General features: G+C 39.7%; 1 protein-coding gene across 2 annotated transcripts in view; it reads right to left on the reverse strand.

Annotated features, from left to right (window-relative positions):
* mctp2a (multiple C2 domains, transmembrane 2a) overlaps positions 1-16,914 on the reverse strand; it is a 140,691-nt gene that overhangs the window by 97,581 nt on the left and 26,196 nt on the right. For both annotated transcript variants that reach the window (XM_061925037.2, XM_061925036.2), the window contains 7 exons: positions 16,332-16,391; positions 15,154-15,262; positions 9,822-9,964; positions 9,661-9,737; positions 9,177-9,291; positions 9,058-9,081; positions 315-488 (listed from right to left, as the gene is read on the reverse strand). In XM_061925037.2, coding sequence (XP_061781021.2) covers positions 315-488; positions 9,058-9,081; positions 9,177-9,291; positions 9,661-9,737; positions 9,822-9,964; positions 15,154-15,262; positions 16,332-16,391 — 702 coding nt within the window. The remainder of the gene's footprint in view (positions 1-314; positions 489-9,057; positions 9,082-9,176; positions 9,292-9,660; positions 9,738-9,821; positions 9,965-15,153; positions 15,263-16,331; positions 16,392-16,914) is intronic.

Here is a 16,914-nt window from a genome sequence, read left to right on the forward strand (position 1 = left end):
CAGAATCCTCGGTTGAGAGGGGGAGGCAAACAAGTCCAGGTAGATGAACAGGGGCACGCTGGGTATGCAAATGAAGGCAATGAAGCCCGGCAGCCGAGGCACGGGAAGAGAAGTGAGTGGCAGCCTCGCCCGCTCTAATGAGCTGCCTGTGCAACGGCCCAGTGAGCCAAGGTGGAGGTGAGTCATAGACAGGCACCCGCTGAGGCAGAGAAGCCCCGCAAGAAAGACTTGAAGTATAAAGAGTATGGCATGAATAGACAAAAAAAAAAAAAAGTGTGAGAAATAAGGAGAAGAGACTTTTTTGAAAGTCTAACCTTGCTCTTGTACTTCTGATTGCCAAGACGAAAGCGGACATAGATGTCGCCTTGGCCGTACTGCGGCAGATCTTGTCCCTCCACCAGGGTGATGGCGAGAACCCCCGTCCACATGCGGCTCTTCAGCTGACTCCTCTGCATCTCGGTCGGGCTCTGGAGCTGTGTGGCCTTCAGCTGAAATAGTGATCATGCACCAAGCGTGAGGCAACAAAATCATTTGGAAACTAGAGACCAATTAATTGCCTGTTAAGAATGGTGGCAAATGTCATTTAATCCCGATATATGAGTAGGTCAAACCGAGCTGAACAAGAAATATGTGATGATGACCACAGAAATGCAAAAGGACCATATCACCAAATAAAAAACCACTACTTGGCCGTATATACTACATTACCACAAAGACTATGTATTTGTATTAGTGAACGACCAATATCTTTTTTTCAGGGCCGATATCGATACCAATTATTAGTAGTCAAAGAGGCCGATAACCGATATTTGGAGCCGATATTTATTTGCAGTAAAAGTTAGCTGAACATGACTAGTTTACAGCTGGACAAGGCTTTAGGTTGTTTTTGTAAAAATAAATAAAAAAAATCAGTTGTTAATGCGTTAAGAGGCGCTAGTGTTGTGGTTGTTTAGCACATACTTGCCAACCTTGAGACCTCCAATTTCGGGAGGTGGGGGGGTGGGGGGGGGGCGTGGTTGGGGCGTGGTTAAGAGGGGAGGAGTATATTTACAGCTAGAATTCACCAAATCAAGTATTTCATTCATATATATATATATATATATATATATATATATATATATATATATATATCCCCGCGACACCAAAGGGAATAAGCGGTACGAAATGGATGGATGGATGGATATATATATATATATATATATATATATATATATATATATATATATATATATATATATAAGAAATACTTGACTTTCAATGAATTCTAGCTATAAATATATATTTATTTTATATATATATATATTATATATATATATATATAAATATATATACATATATATATAAATAAATATATATATATATATATATATATATATAAAAGAAATACTTGAATTTCAGTGTTCATTTATTTACACATATACACACACATAACCCTCATCTAGTCATTGTTGAGTTAAGGGTTGAATTGTCCATCCTTGTTCTATTCTCTGTCGCTATTTTTCTAACCATGCTGAACACCCTCTCTGATGATGCATTGCTGTGTGGCACGCACAAAAGTGCTTTCATCAAATACACTAGATGGCAGTATTGTCCTGTTTAAGAGTGTCACAACATTGCTATTTAAGGCAGACGAACTGCTTTACTGTAGACGAAAACGAGACTGATGTTGTTGTGTGTTGTTGCCGCGCTGGGAGGACGTTAATGAAACTGCCTAACAATAAACCCACATAAGAAACCAAGAACTCGCCCTCGATCATTCTACAGTTACAATGATTGGGCAGGCACGTTGTTTATATTGTGGGAAAGCGGACTCAGGTCCGCATGGAGCTGGAGGGGGCGTGGCCTCCAGCTCCGCCTGAATTTCGGGAGATTTTCGGGAGAAAATTTGTCCCGGGAGGTTTTCGGGAGTGGCGCTGAATTTCGGGAGTCTCCCGGAAAATCCGGGAGGGTTGGCAAGTATGGTTTAGCACCCAAAAAAATCTCACACCTTTATTGCGTGTGTCTAATGCTGCGGGTCAGAGGAGAATTAACATTTGCATTTCAAAATATGGGAAATCTCCTGGGAAAATTGGTAAAAAGCACGGTAGCGCTCATGCCTCACAGCGAGAAGGTCCCAGGTTCGATTCGAGTGAGGTGGCGACTTGTCCAGGGTGTACCCTGCCTTTCGCCAGACTGCAGCGGTGAGAGGCTTTATAGGCTTTTTAAAAAGGGAGCAACAAATGACATTTTCTCATGCGGGGGCTAAAAGGCTGGTGCTTGAGCAGTGGTTATTATCATCTATCCATCCATCCATCCATTTTCTACCGCTTATTCCCTTTGGGGTCGCGAGGGGCGCTGGAGCCTATCTCAGCTACAATCGGGCGGAAGGCGGGGTACACCCTGGACAGGTCGCCACCTCATCGCAGGGCCAACACAGATAGACAGACAACATTCACACTCACATCCACACACTAGGGCCAATTTGGTGTTGCCAATCAACCTATGCACCTAATTCACTTAAAAAACAAACAAAAAAACTAAATACTGGTTTTATATTTGTATATATAGTATCTGCTAATGTAGTTTACTTGCAGTTGTTAAAACAAATAAGAATTTAAAAAATATATATTTTCACCTTTGTATGACGAGTACCGTATTTTTCGGAGTATAAGTCGCACCGGAGTATAAGTCGCACCTGCCGAAAATGCATAATAAAGAAGGAAAAAAACATATATAAGTCGCACTGGAGCCCAGCCAAACTATGAAAAAAACTGCGACTTATGGTCCGAAAAATACGGTAATAATGTTGAATTTCCATTCATATGCGAACGAAAAATGAACAGATTAGATCTCGATCAGCACCTTATTACGAATTGTGTTTTCCCTTTAGGGTTCTGGTGTATGTGCAAATTCTGCCCGCTCCCCACAGTGTGCACTTGCTCCTGCCTCAGCCTGACACCCTTCTAAAGTCCACAGAGCGTCTCAAAGTAAGACATGGGTTTACAGTAACAACACATTTCTGTTGGAGGACATTAGCACATCTTTTTTCTGACAGGCAAGAAGACATAGAGGGAGGCAGAGCGGGACAACAGTGAGCAGCCAGATGTCCCAGGCTGTGACAGTCCCACTCATCACTGGCTTCCAGGCTGAGTGTTGGGAGTCAGGACACTTGGCACACTGCACCGGAGACAGCAGGCGGCAGTGAGTAATGATGCAAACCGCACAGCTCTCTCATCAGCATATTATGCAAAAATGCAGTATGTATGGCCAGCATTACAGTGGGTTGTAAGTTAGTATGTCCCCCTATAAGAACATACACTCACTGTACCATCACTTCCACTTTGGTCAAGGTCATGAAATTTCTCTTCATTTCTGTATTTGTCAAAATACAATTTTCAGTACAGGACAACCAGGGATGCCCTCCCTATACGAATATCAAGTATTGTGCGTAGGACCCGCCCTATGTTGGATGTCAAATGGCAACTAATAAAAGACATGGCACGTCATGGAAAATGTTTACCTCAAAATTATTCCCAACCCTTTCCGTCTGATAAGAATATGCAAGCAAATTTAGCCTAGCGCTGGGATGCACTGGTACTGTAGTAGGAGGGTTAGCTAATTTATGTTTTAGTTTAATTCATACTTGCCAACCTTGAGACCTCCGATTTTGGGGGGGGGGGGGGGGGGGTATATTGACAGCAATAATTCACCAAGTCAAGTATTTCATACATATGTACATATACATACATATATATATATATATATATATATATATATCTACATCCTGAAAATATGCAAACAAAACTGTGTTTAGATAATTGATACTTCAAACTTGCATAAATAAATATTAAGGAATATAACATAACTTGGCTTCTGAGAGCTTCAAAATGTAATGAATAAAATGCTAAAGTTGTTGATAAACAAGCAATTATTTTAATAATTAAATATGGTCATTTTAAATGAATTATTATGATCATTTAAAATTAATTATTTCCAATATGTTTATTTTAATGTATAATTCTATGGCTGGATGTAATAAGGAGTCAGAAAAAATACAAATAAAAATACAATTCATTTTGATGTTTTTAGCAAAATATAGTAAAAATGTATTTAGTTTTTTTTTTTATTAATAAATATATTTATTTTTAGGTAAGATAAACATAATAATACAATTTATCTCTAGTCTGGATGATTTAGTTCTTGTCACCCTGTTGTCCTCCCGTCATAAAAAAAAAGGCTGTCCTCACTCAGGTCCGCATGGAGCTGGAGGGGGCGTGGCCTCTAGCTCCGGCTGAAAATCGGGAGATTTTCGGGACAATATTTGTCCCGGGAGGTTTTCGGGAGAGGCGCTGAATTTCGGGAGTCTCCCGGAAAATTCGGGAGGGTTGGCAAGTATGGTTTAATTAAGTTTGTTATTATGCACTAGGGTTGTACGGTATACCGGTACTAATATAGTATTGCGGTACTAATGAATAAAAAATGGTACTATGTTCTGTTTGAAAAGTACTATTTTGCCATATTTTTTTTTACAGGCATGAAGGCGCGTCTCCGTCACGTCATGACATTGTTGGGTTCACGAGCAGAGGAGCATGTTCGGCAGCGCACAACCACAGAGTACTTACAAGCAGACACAGTGTGTAGACAGAAAAGGGAGAATGGCCTAAAAGCATTTTGGCCTAAAAACTAAAGATAAAGGTGAAGTTATAACACTGAAACGCCCTCAGAAAGAGGTACTTTAAGACATGGCGAGCTAAACATGTCTGTACAGTTAATAATGCTTTAGAAAGGGACCTATTACGAAAAACCAATTCTTCTTATATTAGTACCTGTTTTTGTGTATTGTGATCTGCATAAATCCCCAAATTTTGAAATCAAATCATGGAGGCAAGGCAGAGATATTAATAAAACTACATTGTCTTCCTTCATACTTCCTCCATACGAGCCATTTGGAATTTGCCCCAATTGTATACCGTAAATGGTATATTTACCCGAAATAACTTTCTGCAAGTCTGCCGTTGTAGTCAATAAATTCCTTTTTTTTCTCTGTCCTCTTGTTGTGGGCCAGACTGTCTCGTACATGCACGTTCATCCTCCGCTATTGCCATTTCTAATACAAAGTAGCGAATGGTTCGAAACTTATATCCGTCAGTAGACTCGCTATGGAAGCGCTAAAAACTGCAACACGGGTGACGAGGAGGAGACGCAGTCGAAGTGAAGGCACGTAAATAAGACCGCCCACAAAACGGCGCATCATTAAGAGACGGTCAGAAAGCGGTTTAAAAACGGTCTGTAAAACATAATCTATGCAACGTTTTGACCAAAAAAACACCATTGCATGTTATGTAGATCAGTGTTTTTCAACCACTAGTGTGCCGTGAGATACAGTCTGGTGTGCCGTGGGAGATTATCTAGTTTCACCTAATTGGGTTAAAAATATTTTTGCAAATTTGTAATTATAGTCTGCTAATGATGTGTTGTTGTTGAGTGTCTGTGCTGTCTTGAGCTCGGCAGAGTAACCGTGTAATACTCTTCCATATCAGTAGGTGGCATCCGGTAGCTAATTGCTTTGTAGATGTCGGAAACAGCAGGAGGCAGCGTGCAGGTAAAAAATGTGTCCAATGCTTAAACCATAAATAAACAAAAGGCGAGTGCCGCTAAGAAAAGGCATTGAAGCTTAGGGAAGGCTATGCAGAACAAAACTAAAACTGAACTGGCTACAAAGTAAACAAAAACAGAATGCTGGATAACAGCAAAGACTTACTGCTTAGTCCACAAAGTACATCCAAACATGACATGACAATCAACAATGTCCCCACAAAGAAGGGTAAAAACAACTGAAATATTCTTGATTGCTAAAACAAAGTAGATGCGGGAATTATCGCTCAAAGGAAGACATGAAACTGCTACAGGAAAATACCAAAAAATAGAGAAAAAGTCACCAAAATAGGAGCGCAAGACAAGAACTAAAACACTACGCACAGGAAAACAGCAAAAAAGTCTAAATAAGTCAGGGCGTAATGTTACAGGTGGTGACAGTACCCTTACTTTGAGACAAGAGCTATATTGATACATAGTTGGTTATGCTTTAAAGTCATATCCAACAATTGCGACGACGACTTTTTACTGTCAACTGAGTTTCGTTTTTTAATGATTTCTGCTGGTGGTGTGCCTCCGCACTTTCTCAACACAAAAAATGTGCCTTGGCTCAAAAAAGGTTGAAAAACACTGATGTAGATCACAAGGAAGTGCTTTAGTTGATATAAAAGCGCTATATAAATCTAATTCATTATTATTATTATTGTAAATGTGGGGGGAAAAAATCATAAGAGCTCCTCTTTAAAACATAACAATTTGAACTTGGAAATAATTGTTTTGAATATAGATACATTTGGATCAATGGATTGTGTTCCACTCGGGAGGTTCCACTGAAAAAATAAGTGTCCACTATGTTTTTAACAAATAAAAAGGAGTATATAAAAATGGAGGACGGGCCCAGCAAATTGACTGCCTTGCTCCGCAAAGGGAGTAAGACGGAGCGGCCTTGATATGTTTCCCTGTTAGAGTTCCCATGAGGCAGTGCGGTGATAGTCCAGCGCTGTAAAAACAAACAGTGTGTCGGGCTGACAGTAATTAAAGAGCAGGACGATCATCTGCTCTAACCTCTTTGATTGCCCGGTTCCTTGGGCCGCCCCAGCCGACGCCGCTTCAAACGGCCCCGCGACAACTCCCCCGCAACCGTGGCCCCATCCTCACCGCCACGGAGGTCACAACCCACATTGCCACCCAATCCGGAGGGGATCAAAGCCCATCTCTGGGACCTGAATTAACATGGAACAGCACAGGCGCAGCCCTATAAATATCAGACCCCCCTTCAAAAGGAGAAGAACAGAGGGAGTGGAGGAGCGATATAAAACAGGCCTCAGCCAAGTCATCCCAAGTGTTTATCTTGGACACGTTTCTATCTCAGCGGCCAATAAAACAATTCCACTTAACTGTAAGTGGCCCCCGAAGAGAATCTATTCCTGTTCCTAAAAAGGGCTGTGCGATGGCTTCCATATGGTGGGACAGCATGAGGACAAGCACAAGGAGCTCAGACCCGCGTCCATTTGGCTGCTGCCTCGACACTGTCCGTCCACAGCTGTGATATTACTTCCTAACATCTGGGTTATTGCCCACTTTGCCTGGGAATTATCAGCCGTGGCGATCTTAGACATCTAGCTCTGGCAGCGTGCCTCCTTTTCCCCCCATTTTGAAACACTATCACACAGTGGAGTTTTTACTCTGCCACTTGCCATCTCCCATCTCCGTGGTGGTAACGCACGGGGAGAAAACCATGTTCGGGGAGAGGGGGAGCCGAGCTGCAAAAGCTGGAGATTCAGCACTTCCAGGATAGGTGTTAAATGCAATACGATATTGTCAAAAATGAAACAGGGGAGAAGGAGTGTTGGGGGCAATGTTACATTGTCAAATTAGCACCACGACTTAGGTAGCAGAGTCCCATCACACATTTCCGTCTCCCTTTGAGTATCTTTAACCATCTGTAGTGCATGAAAACGGCTTCATTCTTTTCTCATCTCATTTCAAATTGAGATTGTCTGCTGGACCATCAAGAGACTGAACAGTGGCAGATGTAGAGACTGCATAGGTGTGAATATAAACCCACTCGACTGCAGTGCCAGTCCCAAACAGCCGCCCAACTATTTCACTCTGAATCTAATTACAGCGCCAATATACTGAAAGCCACTTGAGAATGGAAGGAACTTTGTTTACTACAAAACCAATTACTGCTCTGTCATACACCTGGAAGAGTCTCTTTTATGACTACATGCTTGGTCAATATTATGGTTTTTAGTTGTGATACAAATCTTGTATTGTATTCTTTCCTCTCTCTTAGAGCAAATGATACCGCCGAAAATAGTATGCATTGCAAATAAGGATTCGCCAAAGCAATAGATAGACTATGCTGAAGCCAAGGTTACACACAAAAGTCTGGCATTTCCACCTTGTTCTTTGTTGTAATATAGCACAGTGAGCTACTGCCCCCTAGTGGACCCCTCTAAAACCAATACAGTACTGTTCATACACACATTAATACAACTTAATATAGGTGAAACTCAAAACAGATGAATATCGTGAAAGCTTTTTTTGAATTACATCAATTAGATTTAAAGAGTGAAACTAAAATATGACATGCAACTCAAGAAATGTGAAGCCTTCTTGTGGTATCATTTAGATGATTATGGCTTACAGTTTGTGGGTTGTCAAAAACTGTACACCCTGATCATCAACAAGTAAAGGCTTTGCATGCAATGAGTTTGCATCACATATTAGTTTAGAACAAACACTAACCGTGTTATAAAAGAGACCAGTTAGACTAATACATAATGTTGGATATAGAGAACTACAAACCCTTCATTTATTAAACCCAAAATGTTGAAATTCAATGATTTGGTGCATTTGCAAAGAGCTAAAACTATATACAAAGCAAACTATGACCTGCTACCCAAAAATGTACAAAAATTATTCTCAACAAGAGGAGAAATATAACCTAAGGAAAACATTTAACTTAAAACATTTGTATGTACGTGCAACACTTAAAACCTTTACCATATCAGTGTATGGAATTAATTTATGGAATTAATTAAGCAAAACTTCAAAGAAATATACTAATATGGTTCAGTTGAAGAAACTGTTTAAACTCAAAGTGTTTACGATGTACAAAAAAATTCTAATTCTGATAACACATTATTATTTATGGAGTTAAATTGTGTTCAAGTTGAGAACAGGAAGTGAATTAAATGTGTTAGTAATTGCTATGAAATGGAAAAGGAGTAGGATTAATTAAGCTCTACTTCCTCCTACTCGGACATGTTGTAAACAACAACTGGAAATACATGGTGTATAATATTGTAATTGTATGCATGTTCAAAATACACTTCAACCATAAACTATAGTTTCACATTTGAAGTTTCATCCCTGACAGGAATTAACTTTTGCACAATATATATATATATATACATATATATATATATATGTATTTTTTAGATTCACCTGTATATACAGTAAAAAAGTCCTTACCTTATTCTTCTTTCCTGGCCATTTCTATCAAAGAAAAATAAACAATCACAGGATTTTAGTACAAGGACCAAGAAGAGGTTTCTGTGTCGCCACATATTTATCATTTCATTCATACTTACCGAGGTTCTTTTGAGGGTGGCGTCACGAAACATAAGACATACGTCAACGTTAATTACTCCCATGTCTTCTTCTTTGCTTTTAGGATCGCTGAGGTGCAACTCCATTTCATAGGTCCTTTAAAACAGTGTTACTGTTCAAACTGCGTGTAATGTTACAGTGACAATTAAATATACTTGTTAAATAAAACCTCTGCATTGTTTTTAACAAACACTTAGGCTTATTACGCTTCTGTACTATAATGTTGCTCATTATGGTGGTATTTGGAGAACCAAGTATTTCCTGAGGTGGTACTTGTTGCAAAACATTTGAGAACCACTGAGTTAGTAGAAAGGTATTTCTGGTGTTTACATTCTAAAGTAATTTTGTTGTTTTTTATTTATGAAAATGTGATTAAAAAGTACTAAAATATAAAACAATTCCTGATCCAAGTTTTTACCTAGCAGATTTACAACATTTGGCTATCTCTAAATGTAATCAACTCACTTGTAAAGTTTAAGATCATTTAGTGCGATAGTGCTCGAACCCATGAAATCATCTGTCGTCAGATTTCTATCGTAGACCTGTAACAGATAAATTACATTTTGAATCCTAGCCCTGTAACAGATAAATGACAGTTTGAAACACTTTAAGAGGTTTTTGCGTACCCGAACTTCCACATTATGTTCTTTGTCCTGCAGAGGATAGGAGAAGCATTCATTCCACCGAGGATTCAAGTTTTTATTCACCACTTTGCTCTTGTAGAATTGTTTTCCCTCCAGTTTGAACTTCACATAAGGATCACTTGTACCTTTTAAAAAGAAGAGGCACAAGTTAGCATAATGCACGTAATGGGTTACAAGTCAGTTTTTATTGGGTTGTAAAAAGATGTCAGTCCAGATTTATCGTACTAAATGTTCAATCATCTGCTTATGTATTTTTTGGTATTATTGTAGTTTGTAAGTTTGGACCAGAACTATATTTTTAACTAGAATTTGCAATTTCGTTAGGAATTGCGTGTGAATGCCCTATGTGCGCAGTGCTTGAATGTTCAGGGTGAGTGGAAAGTGTGGATATTGGATCAGTTTGAATCGGTTGACAAATGTGGGATATGAAGAGGTTTGTATATAGACCATTCATTTTCAATGGGGGAAATTACTGGTAATTCCAAGTAGTTAGGGAATTTTCAGATTGGGAAAACATGCTGGATTGAATGTCCAGGGTGAGTGGAGTGTGTGGATGGTGGAACGGGTCAAATCAGATGAGAAATGTGGGGTATGCAGTAGATTCTATATTTCCCATTCCTTGTCAATGGGGAGAACATTTCTGCAAATTCCGGTAAAACTGAGACTTTGGGGAAAGGGTTCGATATATCGGAAGAGTAGTTTGGGTGGATGGTTGAAAAGTCGGAATCGGGTAAAAATGTTGAGAATTTTGGGTATTGTAGAACTATGAATATGTCCATTCATTTGAATAAGAATTTCATAGAAATTTTGGATTTTGGGGGAAAACCGGGAATTTTTTAAAATATAGATAATACCACAATTGTCCTAGATGCTATGAACGGGTTGGTGTTGGAATTGTTCAAATCAGTTGAAAAATGCTGAAGTAGTAACAGTTTGAATTCAAATTGGTATTTCGGAATTCCTGGAATTTTGGGAAAACCGTGAATTTGGTCCTTTTGTTGTCCCAACTAAGAAGAATGTTTTGAAAGTGGAATTGTCAAAAACGGTTGAAAAATGTGGACTGTGAAAATGTTCCAGGAAAAGGTGAATACAGGGCTTTGGAAAACCGGTAATTGGAAAATATTAATTTGATTGTCCAAAGTGAGATTAGTATTTGGATGGTGGAACAGTTTGAATAATTTATTTTAAATGGAAAAATGTCCCGGAAAACTGGGAATTCTGGAAAAAAAATGTTGATGAGCCAAACGTTTTGATACTAGAACGGTTCTGATTGGATAAAAACTATGGGCCGTGGCCTTTGGCAAACTTTTGCAGTGGAATAATAATAATAAAAAATATATTTTGGTGTAGAATCTTATACTGTATGTGTGAATGCTTGGGCATTCACACAATTAGTTTTGAGCTGCACTCGTTTGGGGATTTTAAGATTCTCCTAACTTATCCAGTGTGTTAAAAAAAAAAGGCCCCACACATGCACAGCCTTCTTCCACACCAATTTCATGCGAAGAGGAGGAGGTGGTGTACCACACACATGGCCATGTAGCCGTTTAATTGTGAAAGAGCCGAAACACTCGCCAGCATGAGACAACCAGAAAGCAAAATTGCGAAGCAACCAGTGTTAATCTCCCAAGCCTGTTAAGAAAGTCTGTGTGCGAGCGGGGTGAGGGTATGAGACTTCTTTGTTTCTGCGATTGCATGCAGACTGGCCAAAAAAAAATAAAAATGAAAGCCATTTCCATGCCTTCATTTGTGCAGGGGGATAAAGGGGTGCTTGAGAGAGCCTGCAGGGATGCTTGAATCACATGACAAAGGCCCTGTGGGGATGGGCTGTCAGGCCTGTCAGCTCCCCACTCCAAATGAACATCTCGCAAAGGCAGGCAGGACCCACAGCAGCTCCACCCTGCCAGCCTGTGACAGGGAAACCTCCAGGCAACTTGACAGGAGGAGAATGTGGCAGCTCGCTAGGAGAAAAGCTCTGGCACAAGTGAGAACGGTGACGATGGAAATTAATGGGGGAGAGCGAGAGAAGAAAATAGGGGGGTGTGGGGGGGACACAAAACCCAAAGAGTGGACGGGGGACTGGTGGCGTGGGTCCTTTTCTGAATATGTAATGACAATGTATGCCCTTGGTGAGCCTTTGGCACAGTGGTGATTGTTGGGCAAACAGGGGCGCGGCATGGAACGTGGGTGGGTTGCATCATCGTGGTGCCACCTTGTCAGGGGAAGTGAGGTCTCTACTAGGGCACTAGACCTCAAGTGTCCTTAGCTGATCACTCACAGAATACAAAAAGGTCTACAAACATGTGAAAGCAGTACATGGAATAATATCACAATGCTGATTTCTACTCTAAACGGCTCTGCGTGCATTTTTTAGCACATTTCACCTCACTGAGAAGTTACAAAGTTTGCTGATTTCGAATGAGGCAAGACCGATCACCTGTCAATCACAGTGCTGATGAATGAACCTCTTTCACACTGCCAGTTATAGCGCCTTGTTTACAACACTAAGTGTCATTGTTCTGCATATACACCATCAAAACTAAGATAAGTTGACCTGCAAATATGTTTCCGTGCTTCTGGGATAGGGTCAGAGCAGTAACAGAGGTAGGACGCCACCTTAAATATACTTTACATACTTATCCAATCCAATCCAATCCACTTTATTTATATAGCACATTTAAACAACAAAATGTTTCCAAAGTGCTGCACAACAATATTAAACACAATTAAAAACAATATAAAATAAATATGATTAAAAACAATTTCAAAGGGTAAAACCAATTAAAACAGTAAATAGAAATCAACATTTTAAAAACACAGAGGACAACAGAGGACCACACAACTCACGTAGTGTTAAAAGCCAGAGAATAAAAGTGGGTCTTAAGACGAGACTTAAAACACTCCACTGTGGGAGCAGTTCGAACATGGAGGGGCAGAGTGTTCCAGAGCTTAGGGCCGACCACAGAGAAGGCCCTGTCTCCCCTGGTTTTAAGTCTCGTCTTGGACACCACGAGCTGGAGCTGGCTCTCGGACCTCAGAGCGCGCGCAGGATTGTAAGTTTGGATGAGGTCCGAGATATACTGAGGTGCCAGTCCATGTAAAGCTTTAAAAACAAACAGCAATGTTTTAAAATCAATTCTAAAATGAACAGGGAGCCAGTGCAAACTCTCAAGGATTGGGGTTAAATGCTGGCGTCTCCTGGCCCCTGTTAAAAGTCATGCTGCCGCATTCTGGACTAACTGCAACCGGGAGAGAGCTTTTTGGCTAATGCCAGCATAAAGTGCATTGCAGTAGTCCAGGCGACTTGAAATAAAAGCATGCACGACTTGTTCAAAAAGGTTAAAAGATAAAAACGGTTTTACCTTTGCTAAAAGACGAAGATGATAAAAACACGATTTTAAAACGCCATTGACTTGTTTGTCAAGTTTAAAATCGCTGTCTATAGTGACTTATTTGGAATGTAGGAGGAACTTGGAACACCTGGACAGAACTCATGCTGTGCACTGTAAAACATGTCTATTTTTCATTTTCATTATTCAGATTCTGTGTTTGTTTTATGTAAAACACTAATTAACAAATGTATTAATTTCTATCTAAAATGTTGACACCCGTTCTGTGATAGGAGCAGTACAAATAAGTTGCTTTATTTTTACCACACATGAACTTTCTGACTGCAGTTCCAACTAATACCACTTGAGGTCACTGCTTTTCACAGTAATCCACAGGGCCTCTGTAAAGGGGTCAAGAGGTAGATGAGGAAGTAAAGCAGAATATGGAAAAGGACGTTTACACACCGCACAATTTGGATCAGTTGATTATTCATACAATGTTATAGAGCTTTTCAACAGTACAAAAACAAATATTTATTAAATATACTATAGTCTAAACCAGGGGTCACCAACCTTTTTGAAACCAAGAGCTACTTCTTGGGTACTGATTAATGCGAAGGGCTACCAGTTTGATACACACAAATTGCCAGAAATAGCCAATTTGCTCAATTTACCTTTAACTCTATGTTATTATTAATAATTAATGATATTTATCTTTGTGTAAACACTGATCATCTTAATGATTTCTCACAATAAATATATATAGAAACAGATACATATCAATATGCAACACTTTATTTTTATATTTTCTCTAAATGCACATTTTTCAAATTGAACATTTTGAAATGATCACTTCTAAGACAGTCTTGTGAAATCACAATATCCCATTTTAACTAGCTAGCCACTAACATTTTTTAACAAATCATGAATTACTTTGCACCATGTTTGTACAAATATTAACTCATGTAAAAATACAAAAGTAAACTCTCAAATTTTTAAATAAATCATGTCACACTTTGAACTGGACACCAAATCTGTTATATGTTTCTTTGTCAGTTAGTGAAGACCAAGTCTTTAAAATATTTTCTTGGATTTTCAAATTCTTTTTGAGTTTTGTCTCTTTTAGAATTAAAAATGTCGAGCAAAGCGAGACCAGCTTGCTAGTAAACAAATACAATTTAAAAAATAGAGGCAGCTCACTGGTAAGTGCTGCTATTTGAGCTATTTTTAGAACAGGCCAGCGGGCTACTCATCTGGTCCTTACGGGCTACCTGGTGCCCGCGGGCACCGCGTTGGTGACCCCTGGTCTAAACTATGTGTGTGTGACTGCATGTGTCGGCCCAATGATTGACAGGTGATCAACTGTGATAGGTTCTACTACTACCTCCATGACACTTAACAGGATAATTGGCAGAAAAAACAGACTCAAGTCTACGTTGATACATTGTGAGGTCAATGTCCTGGTGAACTGATTTCTTTATCGCCTTCTTTCTTCTCATACTGGTCTGACTGCATACTTCTAAAAACTGTTTCATGCAAACACAAGTATTACCTTGCCAAATTTCCATTTTCCTTCCAACACATTTGACAACAGATAAGTGATGTGAAGTGAATTATGTTTATATAGTGACTCAAAACGCTTTACATAGTGAAACCAACTATCTAAGTTACATTTAAACCCGTGCGGGTGGCACTGGAAGCAGATGGGTAAAGCATCTTGCCCAATGACACAACAGTAGTGACTAGGGTGGCAGAAGCGGTGATAGTACCAAGAACCCTCAAGCCGCCTAAACTATGTATAGACATGTAACTGGAGTGCAGCCAAAAAGCAACCTTTGGAGGACCATACAAGAAAATCACGTCACTTAACAGAGAAGAATGAAGGAAACAATCCACAATATTTTGTAACCAGCTAATAGTTATAAGCGAGAGAGAATCCTGCAAAAGGCCAGCGTTTTTTGAACACCTGCAGATAGCTGACCTACCAGAACGTTTGTCTCGGATGACCAGGTTCTGTCCCTGCTTCAGGCTGATGCAAAGTAGGTACTTCTGGAGCGGGGCCAGTAATTGGACATCTGACCCTGCTGCCAATACCTGCCCGGGGTCAGAGGTGGGTGTCAGTCCACAGTACACACAGTATCAAGTGATTAGCAAACTCAAAGAGGAACTGCACTTTCTTTGGAATGTTGCCTATCATTCACAATCCTTATGAGAGACAAGAACACATTACAGTCCAGTACAGTATTATGTTTGTTTTTTTGCGATCTAATTTGTAATAATCGTCTCGCACTAGGTGGCTAGCAAGGGTGCTAATGGGAGTAATCCATTTTGCCTCTAAATCACTGTAAAAATCCATCCAAAAACCGCCAACTATACTTCATTTACATATCTTGAGCTGAATATTAACCGAGTTTTAGCAATATTGTTATTATAAGACCAAACGCAGACAAACTATTTTTAGCCGAGCCATGATAACAGAGCGTAAACTAGCTTGTGCAGCTGCAGTGTTGACATACTGAGCTGCTGCTCATGATCGCCTCTTAGCTGGTGAAAGTTAGTTCTACATTATAAATCATGCCTCTCACCTGGACAGACATAAGTTGTGGACATAAACCAAGAAGTTGGTCATCTGCGACATTGAACTTATACACAGAGATGGCAAGAAAGACACAAAAATACGCTAATTTTAACACTTTGCAAGGATTATAATTAATTCCTCGTTCAAAAGGCAAGAAGTGAACATCCAATCAGTCGGCATCCTAGTGAGAGCAGACATTGTACTGTTAGTGATAGTTTCAATATGTTTCTTGTCTCTCATGAAGTATGCTGTGAGTTGTAGTGTTGGCAGGAAAAAGCGAACGTTGTGATGAGTCTATGAAATTGACCAGAATATGTAAATATTATATGTTACTATGAATGTGCCAGTTACTATATTACATATATACTTAATGTATGTATATATAACGTTGACAGAGGTGTTTGGATGTTTTTTAGAGCTCTTTATAGGCGGAAGAGAGCAACTCCTATTTGCTCTATTGTTAGTGGACTTTCATTTGCATTTATTTACTAGTTAGAATGTATTAATTAAAAATCTCACATAAAGATTGTGAATGATAGGCAAAAGTCCAAAAAGTGCAGTTCTTCTTTAAGGGTGGGAACTCACTGGGCTTTCTGATGGACCTCGGAGGATTTCGTCAAATAAGTCATATGGTTCACTGGACATCTACAGTAGGAGAAAATAAAGTTAGATTTCAGCAAACACAAACACCTAAAAAGTATGTACCTAGCATATGTCTGAAACTAATCTTATAAATACAACGGTCACATTTAATGCAAATGCTGATCTGTCAAACGAGCAAGAGAGAGAAGCGAGCTGTGTCAAAAAGTGCAGTTTTTTGCCATGCGCAGGGGGTCTCTTAACACCTGACAATAACACCTACTCAGTGGCCTAGTGGTTAGAGTGTCCGCCCTGAGATCGGTAGGTTGTGAGTTCAAACCCCGGCCGAGTCATACCAAAGACTATAAAAATGGGACTCATTACCTCCCTGCTTGGCACTCAGCATCAAGGGTTGGAATTGGGGGTTAAATCACCAAAAATGATTCCCGGGCGCGGCACCGCTGCTGCCCTCGCCTCCCAGGGGGTGAACAAGGGGATGGGTCAAATGCAGAGGACACATTTCACCACACCTAGTGTGTGTGACAATCATTGGTACTTTAACTTAATTGTGGAATCTATTGACTCGTGT

This window comes from Nerophis lumbriciformis, linkage group LG29, assembly GCF_033978685.3.
Source record: "Nerophis lumbriciformis linkage group LG29, RoL_Nlum_v2.1, whole genome shotgun sequence".
NCBI lineage: Eukaryota > Metazoa > Chordata > Actinopteri > Syngnathiformes > Syngnathidae > Nerophis > Nerophis lumbriciformis.